This window comes from Nematostella vectensis, chromosome 9 (assembly GCF_932526225.1).
Source record: "Nematostella vectensis chromosome 9, jaNemVect1.1, whole genome shotgun sequence".
Lineage (NCBI taxonomy): Eukaryota > Metazoa > Cnidaria > Anthozoa > Actiniaria > Edwardsiidae > Nematostella > Nematostella vectensis.
In genome coordinates, this window is record NC_064042.1 from 5,883,540 (window position 1) to 5,904,754 (window position 21,215).

The 21,215-nt window shown below is 40.3% G+C and overlaps 1 protein-coding gene across 1 annotated transcript; it reads right to left on the reverse strand.

Moving 5' to 3' along the window:
• Positions 1-728: 728 nt before the first annotated feature.
• LOC5507089 (arylsulfatase B) lies at positions 729-9,006 on the reverse strand. Its single transcript, XM_048732869.1, has 7 exons — positions 8,676-9,006; positions 7,134-7,220; positions 5,219-5,430; positions 4,014-4,225; positions 2,477-2,697; positions 1,660-1,934; positions 729-1,197 (listed from the first exon to the last, which is right to left on the reverse strand). The coding sequence occupies exons 1-7, from the start codon at positions 8,929-8,931 to the stop codon at positions 964-966; spliced, it is 1,497 nt and encodes a 498-aa protein (XP_048588826.1). The 5' UTR covers positions 8,932-9,006; the 3' UTR covers positions 729-963.
• Positions 9,007-21,215: the final 12,209 nt, after the last annotated feature.

The following is a 21,215-nucleotide window of genomic DNA, read 5'->3' on the forward strand; positions in this document are numbered from 1 at the left end:
GGCACAGGGGGGTGCGCTAGCTAACGATGGGCACAGGGGGTGCGCTAGCTAACGATGGGCACAAGGGGTGCGCTAGCTAACGATGGGCACAAGGGGTGCGCTAGCTAACGATGGGCACAAGGGGGCGCTAGCTAACGATGGGCACAAGGGGTGCGCTAGCTAACGATGGGCACAAGGGGTGCGCTAGCTAACGATGGGCACAGGGGGTGCGCTAGCTAACGATGGGCACAGGGGGTGCGCTAGCTAACGATGGGCACAGGGGGTGCGCTAGCTAACGATGGGCACAAGGGGTGCGCTAGCTAACTTTGGGCACAGGGGGTGCGCTAGCTGACTATGCGCACAGGGGGTGCGCTGGCTAACGATTGACACAAGGGGGGCGCTAGCTAACGATGGGCACAGGGGGTGCGCCAGCTAACGATGGGCAAAGGGGGTGCGTTAGCTAGCGATGGGCACAGGGGGTGCGCTAGCTAACGATTGGCACAAGGGGGGGCGCTAGCTAACGATGGGCACGGGGGGTGCAATTTCTGGGGATGGCCTCATAAAACAAAACAAAAAAGTAAAACCAAACGAAAAGAACCAGGCAAAAATAAATTTGTTAAGTCTTTTATAAATCCCTGTTGTGTATGTAGCCCACCCCTCCCCCTCAAAAGTCAAATGGTCGACCCCTTAGGAGTCCCTGTTGTATAAACGTCGATAACTGGAAATGGAAGCAAAGTAGAGAGGATATCTTACAAGCCTGATAATGTTTATTCAAGAGTGCCACCAGAATTGGTCAACCTTACCACTTATATCCCTTCACAGGCATTTCCTCCTTTATTGATTCTTTCTAAGGTGCCAGGCTTCCTCCGGCCCCCGCTCTGACATATATCTAGACCCCCTCCTCTTCACGTTGCCACAGGAATCCCCAAAAGGAGAGACTAGCGGAGGAAGCTAAACAGCACTAATCTTTTATCAGTCCAATAGCTACTTGTTCAAAATGTCATTCTTCTGTTGCCAAGGTCCCCAGCACCCATTTTTCTTGGCCGTCTTGAGCGCCTGTGGATCTGGTGGCCTTTTTCCAGAAAGCACCGCGCCGCTCATATAGTAATCTATACGCTGGCGTAGCCTAGCAACCACATCCGGGAGCTCAGTACTCAAGTCATGTCGCTCCTCAGGGTCAGCGGTAATATTATAAAGGGCTTCCTTGATCGTGTTGTTCTGAAACAGACGAAGAATTACTTTGATATAACATAGACGTGGATAATGGATAAGTGAATAGAATAATAGGTGAATGTATATGCTGTATCTAATAGTATAACTGAATCTTATCAAGTACTCTTGTGGAGAAACGTGGAACTGTACTTCCTAAAAAAAGACGTTTGTTTCTTTGGGTGGTATTTTCTTTGTATGTGCCTTTGTTTACCTGAGGGTTACAACCCCCGCCTTCCAAAACCCTTGATACGCCAACGGTTCCGGTACAGAAGTTGTTTTCATCAAATGTACCAGCTTAAGGTTAATTTTTCTTATTTTTATTATTATCTAAGCGTTAACTTCATGAGAAAACAAAGGACCACAGGACCTTTTTTGTTGACTTTGTTGACAAAACGCACGAAATCAATATAGTCCATTAAATATACTCTTATGCCTTTTTTTATACCGGCAGTGAAAGAAAAACTTAACCTCATCAAAGCTCCGCCAGTGCCAACCCAGTCCTCCACCGAGCTCTGGTGGCTTGTACCACGTGGTATTTGGAACACCAACATGCAGTTTCATGTCACCCATGCGCACAGCACTCCCCTGGAAAGGTACGCCGTCAGGAAAGGGGAGTAGGGAAGGGACATCAATGTTTAGCAGAATCTCCTGTCGGGGGGAGGGTGCGCCGTTAGATATTGTCTCCCATACATTCATCCCGTCCAGGGGAGGGACACGCGCTTCGTTGTCCGTGTCTTGTAGCCCTGTGGAATAACAAAGGGGAAAGTAAATATGAAAGTAAATATGAATGAGTGCCAATAAAGATGGTGGTATTTTGAAAATGGGTGCAAAGTCTTTAAAGAATGTCGATCATCCACCCTTTGTTATTGTTTATAATTGAAAATATAACTGTTTATTCGCAAGGAAACTTCAAAATAACAATCTACGAATGAAGTTTGATACGTTATTTTTTAGTTACGCACTTTAATTAACCGATATAAATGATACATATCAATTAATGGGTCTCGTTCCCAAAAGAGCCTGGCGCGAGCGCGCGGGAAACCTGTGAAAATCTAATACATTAGGGCCTGGGCCATTTTTTTCAAAATAGCGTTCATCAAAAAATGTAGTAAACATCTGCAAATCTAATTATCGGAAAAGACTATTCTTAAACGATTGTAGCGGACTACTAATATGGTATGGAATGACCTTATAAGGAAATGGCCGAGCGATCCAATTTCAGGCAGCTTTAAAATATATTGGTTTGCATGAGAAGCAATAGGTCCCCCCCAAAAAAACAACTCACCTGCCAAAGCTGTAAATGTTGGGTACCAATCGCTAACATGTAGCAGCTCCTTAGACCGTGATCCCTTATTCTTTAACATTTTGCCGTGAACAAACGCTGCCGCTCTCACCCCTCCCTCCCACAAATGGCCCTTGTAACCCCTAAGCGGCCAGTTATATCCTCCGCCTAAGGGTAATCCGCCGTTATCAGAGGAGAAGACCAGGAGAGTGTTATTCCATAACCTGAGCAATAGGAAGAAAATTAGAATGTCAAGCTCTCTTGATAGGTACGTTTCGCGTGTTAGGTTGCTTTTATTTTACTCACAGCAACTTAAACTTAAAATTTAACAACGACTTGCGTGACGAGAGAGATCGGCCATTTATTCCTGTAGGGGGTTTTGGTACAGGGGCGCGCAGCCGAAACGGCCACAGGTAGTAAAATCACGTGTGGTACGCAGATAGCGCATCATTGATAAAGTATAAAAAACCCTATTGAACCCATCTCTTACAAAAGTGCAACGTGACAAGGGTAGCGGACGGAGAGGGGCGTGTGGGGCTTGCTCCCCCATCTTTCTGAGCAGATTTTTTTACATGAATGCGCGGTTATTAAATGTACCTAAGTACTAAGTAGTGGTACAAGGGTTACATGTATAAATCAATTGTTCAATAAAAGACGATATCATACATCTTTTTAAACTGTTTGTATCATTTTTATCTGTACTCTGTGCCAAACCCAGGTATCCCCCGGCCATTACCCCCCTTCCCCCCTCCACTTCATATCAATCAATGGCTGTCGTTTTTCTAAATGGTCTAAAAGAGCCTGGGGCGAGCGCCTGGGAGACCTGTGATATTCTAAAACGATAGGGACTAGGCTCCATTTCCAAGATGGCTGCCAGCGAAAGTGCCGAAAAACGCAATACTTGTTCCAGTACCGCTCGGTTAAACCAGCCTTTTTGTTTTAAAATGGCGGCATTTTACCGGCGAACTGTCACATTTCGACGAATGCAAAAAAAACTAGACCAAACCTAAGGCTATCATTTTCTTTATGACTCCCTCATTATCAAACAAATCTGTCATCTCTTGTACAGTGTGGTTTTAATGCTGTACAGTTAGTCAAAACAACAACTGAAGTCATCCTTTCGTACCTTTACTCAAACAAGTCAACACTGAGGTTTTGTTTGTTTTCGCCAGAACCCGCGCATGCGCATACGTTATTCAGCACTGGCGCTGCCAGCAAAATTGTAGTAAACACTAATTCCTGCAAGTTTACGTGAAAATTCTCGAATTACAAAGTTCCAGAGCGATAAAAGCAAAAAATTGATTGAAGCGGGCTCCCAAATATGGTAGGTAGTGCCTAATAAGGAAATGACCGAACGAGCTAGAAAAACGACAGTTTTTAAAACAAGATTGACTGATATGTTTTGGACGATTTCGCCGCCCCTGCTTGAATAGTAGATTGCTGGGTTATATTCTAAAACACTGTACCGTCCCTTGCACTCACCCCCCCCCCCCCCCTCCTCCCTACTCCAAATAACCCTCTACCCTTCCCCCTAACTTACCCTCTTTGCTGTAAAGTTTTTGTAACATTACCAATGGCCTCGTCTACTGCGCTCACCATACCCGCGTACAGGCGCCGTTTCTTGTTCTTGATGTGATTGTACATATTTACAAATCTCATCGGGGCTTCGCGGGGAGCATGGACACATTGGAATGGGAGGTAGAGGAACAGTGGCGTGGACGGGTTATGATTAGAGATAATACGCTGGGCTCTCTGTACGAAGAGATAAGAAAATGTTGATGTAGGCGACGAAGGAGATTGATTTTGATTACGATGATGGAATAATGGTGACGACGACGACGAAGATGATGATGATGACGATGATGATGATGCTGATGATGATGATGATGATGATGATGATATTCATGATGATGATGATGATATTAATGATGATGATGCTGATGATATTAATGATGACGATGCTGATGATATTAATGATGATGATGCTGATGATATTAATGATGATGATGATGATGATATTAATGATGATGATGATGATGATATTAATGATGATGATGATGATGGTTATACATAATAACGGTGATGCTGATTATGCAAATGGCAATGATAATGATGATGTTGAAGGCAATGACGACGATGATGATGATTATGACGGGTTTAGGATAATACCATATGATAGATACAATGATAGTGTTTTTGATGTGATAGTGTTAATGATGTCGATGATGCAGATGATAATGATAGTGATGATGACGATGATATTAAAGGTGGTGATTATGATGACATTTATGATGATGGTAATGATAATAATGACGACGAGAAATATGCTAATGGAAATGATGATATTGAAGGTTATGATTATGATGATTATATTTATAATGAATATCTTCATATTGATGCCAATGATGGATATGATAATTATGACGATGAAATTGTGGACTTTAAAAGCACACTAACATACACACATTGGCGCCAGTCGGCATAACGCTATACCATGCTGACGAGTCCTAATAAGGACGAAACAGCTGTCCATGGTTGCCGAACTGCACGGGTAATAGACTGTGCTAGCGTCCCGTCTTGGCCCGACTGGTGCCAATGTGTGTATGCTAGTGTGCTTTTAAAGTCCACATTGATGAAATTGTAATGATAATGATGACAATAGTGTATTCTGATAAGGAAAAGGTCATAACGTTTGTATTGTGGTAACGGTGAATGTTTACGGAATCTTCCTCTTACTGTCCTTACCTCCGAGAACATGTTGGCTGAGTAGTGGTTTTCCTGGTTGGTGACTGGCTCCTCCTGGTCGTGTAAGTCCAGTATCTTTTTCCTCTTGTGGGTGTAATGGTCCTCGGAGCCCGAGTAGTACCCGAAGAATGTATCAAACCCGCGGTATAGTGGTGTATATTCCTTCTCGAAAAATCCCAAATGCCATTTACCGACAGCGTGTGTGGAGTAACCTGCACATAGATAGTTTATTTTCCATTTCATTTTCTAATTAATCAATACGTTTTACGTCATTAAATAAAATGAAGGAAAGGCTATGAAGCTCCTTGAAACTTTTCTAGTAGCCTCCCTGGGTAAATATTAATAGAACTAATTTAAAATCAGGTTGCAGGTAGCATCAAAATAGCTTTCTGTATTTTTGGTTTTACATTGAAGAGTATGTCTCTGTTGGAATAATACAATAAAATACTAAATTGGAATACTATTTTTGGAATACTACAATACAATACTAAATCACTTGTTTTGAGCATGAAGGTATTTTTTAAATTTAATTTTAAATATAAAATGGGAGCGGCTATCAGTTATATCTGATAATAATAATATCACATAATATTCGCTTTGGATATTTTTGGGACGCCCCTGGGACAAAGGGCTTACGTCCCTAATAAGGTAAGTAAACTATACAGGGCAAAAGGCTGGTTGTATAGCCCAGATAGGGGGGCTTACACGGACGCGTATCCGGGTGGCAATACAGTTCCCATTGACCATTGATAAACAATTTCTGTACTTATCGTTAACAGTAGTATGTATGTAATTATTTAATGAGTGCTCATTATGCAGACTGCCCAGTAATTCAGGTCAAACCTGCAATAGGGTTAATAAACGGATTATCATTATCATTGTTATTGTCATTATTATGTTATTGTCATTGTTATTGTTTTAATTATAATTATTATTGTTGTAATAATTATTATTGTTTTAATTATAATTATTATTATTATTATTATTATTATTATTATTATTATTATTATTATTATTATTATTATTATTATTATTATTATTATTATTATTATTATTATTATTATTATTATTATTATTATTATTATTGTTGTTGTTGTTCTTGTTGTTGTTATTATTTCCAGAGCTTTTCAAAGCTCAAAATGTCCATAAACATTTCAAAGCGCATACTATCTGCCGTGTGGTTAAGATGGGCTTGTGCAAGATCATTTTGGAGTTGAAGGCAGCGTATTTTCCCGAGATTTCTTGCGTACACAAGACGTGCTGCTTTTGCCGCCATTTTGCCCGATTTTGGCTAGCGGGGACTGGGTTTTACCACAGGAGGCCCACTAGTTAGGAGAACATATTATCTGTCTTATCGCGAAATTCGATTTTTCTAGCTTAGATATAGATTTAAAGCGTGGCTTCAAGGTAGGGTTAACTAGGGTTAACTAATTATCATCATCATTATCACCATCATCATCATCATCATCATCGTCATCTTCGTCGCTGTTGTCGTCGTTATTATTATTATTATTATTATTATTATTATTATTATTATTATTATTATTATTATTATTATTATTATTATTATTATTATTATTATTATTATTATTATTATTATTATTATTATTATTATTATTGTTGTTTTTGTTGTTGTTATTATTTCCAGAGCTTTTCAAAGCTTTTATTCCCCCACGAAAATTGCTGCCGTTTTTTTTTTTTAACTTAGATCAGAACCATGTACACCATGACTCGTGCTCAGGCTGTTCTGGGATAAGGGGGGTGCCCCCCCCCCTTGCCCGCAAAGATAGGAGTCATGTTTTATTAAGAAATCTTCAAATACCATGCTTTATCCATATGATATCTATGACTGCGCTCCCCCCCCCCCCCCCCCCCCCCTCGGCCAATCCTGGGAACGCGCCTGGTGATACATTACCAGCCTTCTTGAGTTTCTGCGGCAATAGAGTGAAGTCCAGGGGGAGACCAAAGGGTTCTGTCTCATGAATATTGCTATGCTGCAGACCTTGAGATACAATTGTAGACATGGCATAGGTTACTATGATTGAGACAACGGGGTCACCTTGACACATACGAACGACGGAACGCGAGGGACATACTGCGCTATCCAGTTGAGCATGAAACGCTCGGAGTGCTTGTAGGACGCATTCTTACCCTGCTAGAATAGCTTTTTCCTGTTTGTTTCTATCAGTTCACCAGTTCACTTATCCGTCTCGCGTCTCTGTTCCTTCGCGTTGTCCGATACAAACAAACGAGAACGCGAAATAACAGACTCGCGACACGGATAAGTGATAGACCAAACAGGAAGAAAGCTCTGCTAGCAGGGTAAAGCTTTCGCGACTCTAGATTTCTTTTGACAATGAACTAAACTAAAGTTTTGTATTTTTCGTCGATTTAGGGGAGGCGCAAACTTTATTTTTTTTTGCGCAAAACCAAATTTTAGTGACCAACGAACCACTTACTTTGAACTTGTTCGCGACGAAATAGTCAATTTCCCGGGATAATTATTCACCGTAGTCAAACCCGCCCTAAATTATATCGTCAATAATGAATGTTTTTTAAGTATTAACGAGAGGACAACCTGGTTCAGGGGGGTGGATGATGACCGGATAGGTGGCTTGTAACTGATCCAGTGGTTCTTGGTAGGTCACATAGATCTAACAATTTGTCGCGACAGCAAAGTCAAGCGGGCGATGGCACATGGAAAGTACCTTCTCCATAGTTTCTTCAAAACAAAGTGACTTTTTCTTTTTTCTTTTTTGCTAAAAAAGGGGGGTGGATATCCACCCAATCCACCTCCTCTGTACCCGCCCCTGTGGTTTTATGTTCGGCCTTTCTTATCCATTGCTCCATTTTACAATTCTTCAACGGGCGCGCCCTAAGTAAAACCGTACTTGACCCCTTGAAAACATTTGTTGTGACGTCATAACTATTTGTTTCCGAGCTAAAACGTATCGACAAAACTACTGGTGTTTCACGCTCAATTTACCCTGGTTCCAGACGCTCCAAGTTTCACTACTACCTACTAGCAGCGAAGTGGCGACAACGAATAAGCTTAGAGATAGAGACAAGGAATGAAGGAGACTCTGGAACCAGGGTACGCTCAACTGGATAGCCTTTATTGTTTTTATTTGAACAAACGACGATCTATGGTCGAGTAAACTTTAAGTAACCGTCCATGGGTGAAGTCTGATACTTTATTGACAATATTTAATTGAGGATATACCAGTTCTAACTATGTTTTTTTTTTTGTGGGAGCGTAGTTAAATGTCTCCACCACAAGCATATAAGGAAGTCTTGCGTAGCAAACCCTGGGTTTGCAAAGATAGTGCGAAATAGGTTAGCCTCCCTCGCAGGCGTTTTTAGGAAGGGGTCGCTCGCTCTCTAAATACGCCTGCGAGGGAGGCTAGACATGGGTGCGACATAGCGAAAATGTGTTACGCTTAGTCTAACTTCTGACCTGTATGAATTGGATATCTTCCCGAGAGAAAAGTGCCTCTTGCTGGTGTGCAGATCGGCTGCACGTAATAATTCTCCAGAACAACCCCCTCTCCCGCAAGCCGATCAATATTAGGCGTCTTGAGGTCGGTTATATTATGATATCCCACGTCGCTCCAGCCCAGGTCATCAACGAAGATGAACACGATGTGGGGAGGCTTGGCAGCGTGGCAGGCAGTCAACATGCTGGCGACGAACACATAAAAGAACACAGCCATCTTAACTTGTGTTGTGCGCTGTCTTCCCCTCTTCGTGCATGCAGCCCTTGGCTTGGTCTAATATTTGATAGACTCATTCGCAGTCCCCAGCGGAGTCACACAACGCTCCCCACCCGTGAGCTCTAGAATTTGATTCAAGTGTCGAAAGCTAGCCTGCGTGCATCCGGTTTGAAACATTATTTTATAAATTTTGGAACGGGATGCACTCAGGCTAGTCGAAAGCTAGTCTCAATACACAGCAGGAGAAGTCCTCAAACAAAAGGTCGAATCAAGGGAGCACGGCAGAATGTGTTCCTATTTAACGCGCGATTGATATTATTATTACGAAAATAAACCACTTTGTTATGCAACACCTCATTGTAAGCTATAAGGGGAGTAATCAGTTGCGCGTTGATACATTCTGCCGTGCTCCCTTGGTCAAATGTGTAAATCCCTCGGGGCTTAACCACAGGCAACCCACTCTAATGTTTTGTATATACGTAGAGGATACAAGGGGAATCCTAGTTGAATTCTTAGACGATCAATGAATTTGTTGAAACTACATAAATAAAATGTTTAATAAACGGGGGTATTTCATGATCTCGGTCACTATTTTTCATTCGTACTTTCTGCTCATGGTTTAAGGGTCAATTGGACGTCTATAAAAGAAGGTCCTGAAGGGGAACGGGGGCTGAGATTCGCCTCATTTTGGGCCGGGAAAACGGGATTAGGGTTTCCGGGAACGGGATTTGTCTACCGGGAACGGGATTTGTCTACCGGGAACGGGATTTGTCTACCGGGAACGGGATTTGTCTACCGGGAACGGGATTTGTCTACCGGGAACGGGATTTGTCTACCGGGAACGGGATTTGTCTACCGGGAACGGGATTTGTCTACCGGGAACGGGATTTGTCTACCGGGAACGGGATTTGTCTACCGGGGACGGGATTTGTCTACCGGGGACGGGATTTGTCTACCGGGAACGGGATTTGTCTACCGGGAACGGGATTTTTCTACCGGGAACGGGATTTGTCTACCGGGAACGGGATTTGTCTACCGGGAACGGGATTTGTCTACCGGGAACGGGATTTGTCTACCGGGAACGGGAATCAACATACTTTAACGTGAACGGGATTTTTCAAATCTCTTCTTGTTTTATGCTGAAAACGTTGTTAATCTATATAATTTTTTGCAGTTTTTAAAAGCTCTTAAAAGAGCTTTTGATAGCATCAAACTTCAAACTGCTCCTCATCGGACGTCACTTCCTAAGACTCCTAACCCTTCTAAATTTAGGCCCTATTTTCAGCCCCCCCCCCCCCCCCCCCCCCCCCCCTGTATAATATACAGTATAACCACCGCGATTTTGCGAAAATAGCAGCCGGGAAACGGGATTTGGACAACCCTTCAGGACCCTGATAATGGTCATTTATCGCCCTACAAATAAAGGCCCAGACCCTAACGGTTTAGAACATCACAGGTTTCCCACGCGCCCGTCAAATAAAAGGCTCCGGTTGACAGCCATTGATGTGCCGCGTTTTTTAACGTAAAAAAACAAAAACAAAACAAAACAATAAACACTTGCCATAGCGAAAAAAATCTTAGCAACGAAGATCACACAGAAAAATAATTAATGCAAAACAAAGAAAATAAGATGCTAAATGCCACCAACACAACGCTATTAGAATTTAACTTTCATATCGAGGGAAGATACCCAGATTTGGCTACCACGATTTTCAATAATCCACGGGGTTTTAGAGGGTGAGTTGGAAACCTTTTCAATACTGTCAAATACTAAAATTCTAAAGATTTTGAATGACCAGAATGCGGTTTCGCTGATAGAGAATGTCGGCGAGAGATCGCGGATTATTGAAAACCGCAGTAATAACAGTCGTTTTATATTAAAACAAATTTTCCACTCAGTTTAATTTTTTTCCATTTTCACACCTTTGGCGGGTTTGCATTTTCTTTCAAGCAACTTAATACAAGAAACAAACATTCCTTTTAGTCGCAAATATTCACAGGAGGTATTCAACCAATATCTAAATGTCACACACTTTCTAGATTTTTGTGTGCTATAGTTATTTTTCGAAATAGTATTTATGCAAACGATGACTCATCATTCATATATTATATTATGTAAAATCTTTATAACCCAAATATGCATGTGAATTATACCTCCTGTTCATTCTGTAAACTGAACGGCCATAGTTTTAAATTCTATAGTGTTTCCATTTTGTAAGGATGTTATTCTCCTTTTTTTTACTATCCCGTGAAATACACTTTCTGGTATACTGCACTTGATCGTGAGTTTATTTTTCTATTCTTTATCATTCGATTTATAGTATTTTTTGTTTTTGTTTTACAATATGTACATTTTTTAACGATAAAGTAACTATGAGCCAGAAGTATGTAATATTCTTTGTAAATAACAAATTGAGAATTTATCCCGGTAACAAACGGCACCTTATGACAGATCTAGACTTGGATAAAGGTTTCTTGTTTGTTTGCTGTTGTTTTTTAGGAGAAGGAACAAAAGTATAGTCTGCAAGATTTAAAGCTGGTTCGTATTCAATTCATGTCCTCCTCCTCTTTTGATTGCATTTCATTTGGAACTTTACGATATGTTCAACTCCTGACTGAACGATTTGCAGTTGACTCAGCAAGGAATGAGTTCATAACTAGAAGCACTCTGGTAGCCATGATTTGCTCCCTTTTTCCCATTTTAATTGCCTTGTTGACTTGTTTGTTCACACCTCCCCAGTCACCAGTTGTAAGTGTCTGGTGTCAGTTCTGTCACCGCTATCTTGTTTTGCACTTCTAGACGCTAGCCGGGTCGAGTAAGGAGCCCGCGCTTTCTGCCGCGGGGTTATATTCCTGATATGGCACGAGAGCACTCGTCTCCGATACAAACACGAGTATAGCAGAAACACGACACCAAATGACATCGAGGCTACTAATACCAACGCAATGAATAGAATTACCACAACTGCACCGCTATTAAAGTTGAATTTTGAAGCCAACATGATACCAGAAGTCGGTGGAGTAAGAGTCATATTCATGTGATTGACTCCAAAGGCGTACAGTTTTTGATAATTAATTCGTCTATAGAGTTTAAACCAGGCGTTCTGCTTCATTAATGGTCTGTGTGGTGCATTAGGGAAGCAGGTGATGATGTAGCTTAGGCTTTATCTCATTTTAATAAGAGCGTTTCTCACTTAGGATATATTCCAGCAAAGCTCACACCTTTTCAAAATTTACATTTGCATGACACCACTTTACTCTTCCTTCCTTTGCATTCTTACCTCAAATAACTCATAGCAGGCTTTAAACGATTACACCTTTGTTTGCAATAGCTTAAATTATCCCAATTTTAAGAAACTGAACAATGCAATAATTTGTAGTTTGTTTTGAATAAAGGTTTGACTTTAACATTGCGGCATTTGAATAACCTGCTAGACGGCTCTAAGTATTTAAGTATTATACGTATACTCATGCACCCTACATAAATCTTGTTAGCTTATCCACCTGGGCCGCATATGAAGAAAACGTTGTCGTTTTGAGGGACTGGTACCGAGGACTCTTTTCTTTTCAGATACTTTCTCCGTTGACTTAAGATGGTCACAGTCACTGTTTTTATCTTCCGATTACAAGTCATGATGTTTACGAAGCACCTGCGGTACGGTAACCTTAAAAATAACAAGAATCGGGCAGTTTTTCCACATAAGGAATATATTAGTTTCCTTATATGGAAGTGACCGCGTTGGCAAAAACGACAATTTTTGGCTGAATTTTCTTGATATGGGTTCCTAGAAAGCAGGGTTAACGCTAACACAGGGATGAGTGCCCTTTTTATCCAATTAAATGTCAAGATGGCCGTATTTATCCCAGGGTTAGAGCTAACCTGCTTTCTATGGACCTTTTTAGGAGGCCATGCTATTAATTAAAAACAAAATACCGGAGTGATATTTCTGGCGCTGTTGAGGTACAAAATGCTGAAAGTGGCTGGTAGTTGGCAGGTCTTGTTTTCGCATAAGTCTGAAGTCTTCCAGAGGGTCACGCCAAGGATTGAAACGCGATGATTGTTTATACCATGATATCTATGATTATCATACCGTTCAGTTGACAACAGGAGGAAATAACTTCACACCTCCACCGGCGAATAACTTCCCAGTACCCTCCACCTATTGCTAGCACGGCACACCTGCTAGGCCTAGAAGCGTGGGTGTTTCAGCCAAACTGTTTTTACGAGGCCTAAACGCTAGTGAAACTCGAGTAGGATTCATCAATAACAAGCACAAGTAAATAAAGAAGTTACGTTTTCTTTCTCTTGCGCTTAAGTTTCACTGCGGGAAACTATGTATGTGCTGTGCTTAGCAATTGTGCCCTAGTGAGTCACGTTATGTCGCCACCAATAAGCCAAGTGAGAACCAGCCTTAGGTTATTTCGCTAAGTCACGCTATGTCGCCACCAAATTAGCCAAGTGAGAACCAGCCTTAGGTTATTTCGCTGAGTCACGTTATGTCGCCACCAATAAGCCAAGTGAGAACCAGCCTTAGGTTATTTCGCTGAGTCACGCTATGTCGCCACCAAATTAGCCAAGTGAGAACCAACCTTAATGGTTTTCTCGCCAGAGTCACGCAATGTCGCCACCAATGAGCCAAGTGAGAACCAACCTTAAAGGTTATCTCGCCAGAGTCACGCTATGTCGCCACAAATAAGCCTTCAAAAGGCAAGGTCTCGATAATTCCTCCTGCGCCTCCTTTCACTTAACCGCCTTTTGAAGAAATGGATTCGCCGAAATAATCCTTTCGTAAAAACAACAACAGCAATTTATTACAAAGCTGTAAACTGCTGCTAATCTTTTCTGGATCAGGTAAAAAAGAGGATTGCCTTTGACTTATACATTAGCACAATATTTTCCTACCATATATTGGACACACAAGGAATCACATGGAGTATGGTAGAAATTTTACAGATGCGTGCCTCTCGCTAAACATCTCCCCATTATCTAAACGCAGCATACTTTATGGATGACAACTTGCCATAAACCAGCTTTTACATCTAAAGGCTATTATCCTTGGGGCTGACAGCACTTTTAGTGAAGCTACATTTAACCAGTTCAGCCCGAGTTTGCTTGGATCCGTGTTGACACCGATGAAGGCATGTGTATACACAGAATGTCGGGTTTTCAGGTTGATAAAATACCTATGCTTGATAAAATTCACTCGTAGATTTTCACTGAACATGTATCATTACTCGGATAGTAATGATCACATTGTAGATCATGACAATCCCGAGAGTCGCAATAATAACCACTAAAAACACGACTCCAGGACTCAAAAAGACCTCTCCGCTTGCAACTTCATCTTCTGATCCAAATACCGCTTGCAAATGAGACAAAAACATCACTAAAACGGCAAGCCCGCGTATTTTGCTGTCTATCTTCATGCCAGGCTTAACAAAAAGGACTAACAAGTAATACTAATGACGAGAGGGTAAAGATTCTCATCAGAGTTAATGTGGAATACTCGCCTCCCTCAAAAACCACTGACAGACAAAGTGGATCAAGTAAACAATCTGCTTTGATCTATTTACTTAGTTCCATTCGCTTATCTGCCAATGATAACGTTTTATGTTTTTATATGATATGAAACCATTATGGTAAACTTCGTATTTTTTTTTCTATTGTGACCCGCTTAAATACTAATTGCTTTTAACCCGAATAAGAACAAAATTATTATTTTCGTCACCTTTAATTTAGAATTCTATTAACTAAAATAGGTGATATTTGCCATAGGCATCGCTGGGCAAATAAGATATGAGAAAACAGACAGAAAGTGAAAACAGAGTAAAACTCTTTAGGATAATTGTGGCCTTATTAGACACAGCAGCCATTGAGGGGAGTGAACTTTACGCACTTGTACAGAAAGGAGACTTTATCAGCTGTTTCCAATTCGCGGGAAAGATTGTTTTGATATAAAATCACATATACAAATCCCTAGCTGGCCATAGCTTAGTCTAGGCAAGAGCTTAATCAAAATCGTCGTACTTTGCTAACCGAACTAAACGGAAGCCGCGAGTGCGATTGTATCATAGTATGAGTACCCGATTGGCTAAATACGTGCCAGGTTAAATACATTTCCGACACAAGTTTGTAATATCCATACGGTAAGGAAGTGAACCATACTTTTCATTTTACCCTAATGCGCCGATGTAAAAATAACTTCGAATCAAAAGGGTTTGATCGATCAATGTCTGGGGGAAAGCGGGCTATTCGGAACCTTCTTATCAGGGAAGAGGGAAACACAAGGAGAGCGCATAAGCCAGGGGAGGCGGCTGATCATAGGCACTAAGGGCTCTTAAAGACGATTGCAATTAGGTTAATCTCAGGATCTCAAGACACCCAACAAACCCCCAAAACCCCGACATTTTCCAAATTACCTCAGCGAGCTGTGCGTGGCGAAACCGTGTAAAACAGGGCTAGGAACCTGGTTATTGCCTCCCCATTAATGCGCGGGTGCCTCAGGTTTCTTTGTACTGCACAGTTCGCTTGATAGCGGTGTTAGGGCCGAAATCTCCAGCTTAGCCGTAAAGCTTTAGCTGCCATACGATAATTTAGCGCATGTCTGAGTGTATGGTCTATTTAATTCTTTTTTCATCGAAGTTACATATGCATCTATGGTCGAATTTCTTTTTCTGGGTTCATCGAGAAAGTTTAATGGGTTCGATCCTTGGAATGTCTTTCTTTCACTTTTTTTTACTAATTTTTGTTATTTTTTTCTTATCTCTTTTATGTATTTATTGATTACACTTCCAGTTTTAGCTGCTGGTAATTCATTCGAAGCATCGCCCCCAGGCACCATTTCATGAGGTCTCGGTCGCAGGCACTCCAGTCACTACATCTGATCGTGCACGGAACCTTGGCGTGATATTTGACAGCACCTTGAACAATGAGACTCACGTTAGTGAAATATGTAAATCAGCTTTTTATCATATAAGAAACATTTCACATGTGCGCAAACACCTCAGCCTCGCCTCTACAGCGAATTAGTACATGCTTTTGTGACATCCAGACTAGATATTGGCAATGCCCTTTTGGTCGGTCTGCCAGACTATCTCATCAAGCGCCTCCAATAAGTACTCAACTCAGCTGCGCGACTCATTACTTTTACGAGGAAATACGATCATATAACGCAAGTTTTAAGGCAATAACATTGGTTTCCTGTGCAGCAGCGTATTAATTTTAAGGTTTTACTTCTTACATATAAGGCTATTGTAACAGCAATCTTTTCGGTTCTCTCACCAGATGTAACCGCTATTATTTTTGGTTCTCTAACCACATGTAACAGAACGACTATGTCCCGCTTGGCTGGGGGAGGTATCGTTTTTTTTTTACTTTTTCGCTGTTACAAAGTCTTTACAAGATCTTTCTCTGTCTGTTCTCATTCTATGTGTTCACATATTTTTGTTCTTCATTCTACAAGTGTGTTCTTCAAGTCTGTTTGTGAGAAGGTCTCACAGGTGTCTCTTCAAGTTCTTAAGTGAGTTGGGGCTTCGGTACGCACCCATATTTATATGCTACTAAGACGGCATGTCCTTTAGGATAACCGACCCTGAAATCCCAAAGGGCTTTTAGCACTGTTTGGATAAGGGTTTAACCTTCCTACGTGGGTGTGCCAATCGGTTACTCTTGGGCTACCATGACTTACGTAATGTTACCAATGTTGCTACTGACTACGGATATCACACACTAACTTGTTACACTGCTAGTGCGCATGACAAGCTCCACGTGATTAATATAGGGTAAACCTCGTGTGAACTCAGACTTAACTTTCCTTATGTAGTTAAAGGATGCAGGACTAAAACAAATGCTCAAAACTCTGTTCTACAGTACCACTTGAAAAGGGACGCGGTGCGCCTATAAGTTTCCCGAGCAAAAGGTCAATCTGCTAAAAATATGATGCTTTTGGCTAAGCAATTTCTATGCCAGCGTTTTAGATTTCCCTGTCAAACGCGACAGGTTAACTTAACAAAATGCCTTTAGTGGTTTTCCGTGGACTTCAATATGCTGACAGCCGATCAGTATATAATACCTAGATGCTAAGTATGTCTTTACTACATGTGTAACTTATTCCTGCTTGACACTAATCATGGCATGGCTCCAGAATACATCAGTGATCTAATATGTCTCTACCAACCAGCAAAGCGAGCACTTAGGTCCACGAGTCAAATTTTATTGGAGCAGCCGGCACATAAACTTAATTTTTACGGTCTGAGGGCCTTCTTGGTTTGCGCGCCTAGCCTATGGAACAAACTACCTTTTGATATTAAAAACTGCACATCAGTCCCTGCAAGCGCCGGCTTAAGACGCATCTTTTTAGCATTGCCTATAATTAGTCATAATCTTTTATATATTTACAGTTACACTTTTAACATTGCTTATATTTAGTCATAATCTTCTATATATTTATAGTTACACTTTTAACGTTGCTTATATTTAGTCATAATCTCTTTAAATATTTATAGTTAAACTTTTATCGTCTTGGTATAATATTTATTTATATGTAGTTTATTTTTGAAATTGTAAAGTGCATTTGGGCATATGGAAAATGCGCTATATAAATATTAAATTATTATTGTTATTATTATCATTACATTATCACTGTCATTGACATTGTCATTGTCATTGTCATTGTTATTTTATTGTCATTGTTATTGTTTTAATTATAATTATTATTGTTTTAATTATAATTATTGTTGTTGTAATTATTATTATTGTTATTATTATTATTATTATTATTATTATTATTATTATTATTATTATTATTATTATTATTATTATTATTATTATTATTATTATTATTATTATTATTATTATTATTATTATTATTAGTTTAGAATGCTATATATTTTTTCCATCGCGCAAGATATAGTTCATTTCTATATGATTACCGCACTATAAATGACGGTGCCAAGTCATGGTATTAAGTATATTCGATAATATTTTTTTTCTGCAAAATGTATCTTCGGGAAAGAAAGGATATTAGCTAGCGTCAGCGTTAGCCGGAGGTAATTTACGAAGATTATGAATCAGCTTACTGCAAAGCAAGCCAATTCATGCACCTTAACGACTTCAGGGAAAAATTTGACCCGAGACTTGGGTATTGGCAGTTCTCCGCTATAGACGGTGGCAAGTCATTGTATTAAGTATATTCGATAATATTTTTCAGCAAAATGTATCTTCGGGAGAGAAAGGATATTAAGTAGCGTCAGCGTTAGCCGGAGGTAATTTACGGAGATAATGAATCCGCTTACTGCAAAAGCAAACTAAAAAATAAATAAATAAGTCAAGAAAATCACCATAACAATCAGTGTTATTGAAGACAAGAATTCTATTTGCACTTGAAATCCTACTTGAGATTATCGGGGTAATGTTTTACATCTTGTCATATTTACGCCAGTTCTAAGTATGCTTAATGTCAATATGGTATAAACCACCTTAGCAAAAGCACTCGAAGTTATTATAGTTTGACGCAGAATGCCGGAAAGAGACGAGTTTCGCATTATATGTTTCAGAGATAAATCCAGCCGTTACAAAAGAACATAGTTGACAGCACACTTTTTCTTACAACAAGAATGCACAAGATAAAGTGCTCTTTAATGACGCGAGTTTCATCATTCATATCGTTACTTCCCTTCTAAAGCCACTGGCTTCGGTTATATTCTAAATCGCTTTTGCTTCAAACGGATATTTTGCGCCTTCTCAGATAACTTAAAGACTTCTGATTGGACAGCCCTTGGCAATGTTAGAATGGTGAATGGAAATGCATAATTTTCTTTCTTTGGTTTGTTCTTAACAACAAACTAGCTTGCGGCAGGTTCCTGCAACGAGTGCAATTCAATTGGCCTTTTTCCTGGCTAGATGTCTTAGGATGTGTGTTTCAGACAATTGTCTCCATGCGACGAAAAGGTCTCTTTGTTGAGTTTCTGTTTGTGCGTGCGATGTGCTCTGGGCCATGCTGAAACCGGTCAAACTTGTCCCCGCAACAGTAACATCCCACACAGATGACGAACATAATAAGCGCCACGCATCCAAGAGAAATAGCCAAAATAACTCACTAAGCCTTGGAGAAGCGGAAGGAATAACATCTGTATTACGGTTTTTCATCCCAACGTTTCTCGCCTCAACCATACAAATAACGAGAGCGTTTAAGACAGTTGATGCTTTATATATGACACGCATTTTCATATTATAACCAGAACATAGACACAATTTACTTCCATGTATCGAAGAATAGTTTATGTCAACGCGAAGATCGATCCTCGATTAGACGATACCCGAGGATGTAGGGAGAAAACCAGGCAAAGAAACCATGTACCCTTAACTGTACTATTTGTAAACAGTACTTTTTTTGAACTGCACTCTATGTGAACCGTACTCTTTAAAAAGCAATAGAAGCAGTTTCCTCCCAGACGGAAATAGGGAACTAGAAGCTCTTTGCCGTATCGTCTGGAGATGATCCTTTTTCTTCGCTGGCGTGTGAGAATAAGCTCTCCAGTGATTCCTCTCGCTGATTACAGGCCTAGGATAGTTGCAGCAGCGAATTTATGACTTTGCCTCAAGCTTTATCTCGTTTGCTTAACAATTCTTTCCCCAAAAGATATATTTGAATATTAAAAATTTATCCCTGAGATGATTCGAATGGTTCATTATTGGCATTGTGATATTGCGAGTACAATAAAATATATTATTGTTACGGAATAGACGTGGAATATTTCTAGTTATTAGACTATTATCATACATCAGTCTCATAACAATAGCTTTCACCCGCGTTGCCTCATGGGCATTAATTAAATGGCTGAAAGCTGTCACGTGTAACTGATACAATCATGCCGGGAAAGCACGTGACCCTCAATTTATATATTTAAGAACAAAAATACAATTCCTAAATTGAAATCGTTTCATTCCATTTACATCCTCTTATTCATTCGATGTGAAAGGAACAACAGGTTACGACAAAATAGTATCATCCATGATTTCGCTTTTTTATGTCGCAGATAATTTTAACATCAGACCGAGGCTCGTCGTCGTGCTTACGTTTTCATTATAAGTTCAAGATCAGGATTTTTAAGATTTTATAACACTAGCGTAGGTTTGTTTATAAGGAGACTAAAGTACAATTGATTAATAATTAATTATGAACTAGTGCAAAAGAAATACTTATAGCTTCATATGCATGTTTTACAACTTTGTACTTTCTTTCAAAAATTAGGGGCGGATACGTTGGATGGAGGGAAGGGATTGATGTGGCATTGTGGATGTGTATGTAGATTGATGTATTCAACACCCTTACCCCACCCCCGTTACTGTTACTTTTTGCATATATACACCGGCATCTTTTCACCGTCATATAGACGGGGAATTGCGCAGTCATTGGAATCATTTGAATAAAAGATTCCAGTATCTCTCCTTTTTATTCAACCTGATGGTATGGTAGTTATTTTGTCATTAACAGGTAAGTTCCTAGGATTGGCTGAGGGGCAGGGGGGGCGGGGGGGGGGGGGGGGAATTGCGCAGTCATTGGAATCATAGAATTTGAAGATTCCTAAATAAGGAATGACCCACTTTTGTCTGCCAAGGGGGAGGGGGGGGGGGGTGCGCGCACTGTGTACGCACCTGATTCAAGCACTTTATCCCCCACCCCTATACTAACTACGAGTAGCTATAGGTTTGTGATGTTGACAGGCTAATATGAGATCCTATCATATTATAATCTCCTTACAACATATGGTTTGGCAACTGTTAGAGCATTAGTTAAAAATGACATTTCAATACCCAAACTGTCGATGATATAACTGTATCGTGTTGATTTAATCGCTAAAACAGCCGGCTTGCATTAATGATTAATTGAATTTCCCTTTCCTTAAGTCAATGCAGATATTGAATTAATGAATAGCTCAAATTGCGGATTGAATCCACATCTGATAATAAAAGCTTTACACCTAGCGTGTGTTTAATTCTTGATATCATTTCGCCAATATCCCTACTTCAAGAAAACAACATCTTCTCCGAACTAGCACCTCTTGCTATCATCTCTTCAAATCTCATTAAACCTCCGCACTTACTCTATTCTCTCTTTTATCCGAAGTTTTGTATAGTTCATCTAAGCAGCATAAACACCATATACATGCAAGAAACCCGGCTGTGAAGATGAGAAAAGTAACAGCGCCTAGGAGAGACTCAAAGTAGATATTAGAAGAAGACGAGCTTTCGCTAGGAGATCCTTCCGGGTCCTTCCCCTCGG

Bases quoted from the DNA above. Each gene is read 5' to 3' on its own strand.
- LOC5507089 (XM_048732869.1), bottom strand. From the start codon at position 8,931: ATGGCTGTGTTCTTTTATGTGTTCGTCGCCAGCATGTTGACTGCCTGC. The intron at 1,935-2,476 runs GTGAGTTGTTTT...GTTATTCCACAG, and splicing joins AACATTTACAGCTTTGGCAG to GGCTACAAGACACGGACAAC. The intron at 1,198-1,659 runs GTTAAGTTTTTC...CGTCTGTTTCAG, and splicing joins ACTGGCGGAGCTTTGATGAG to AACAACACGATCAAGGAAGC.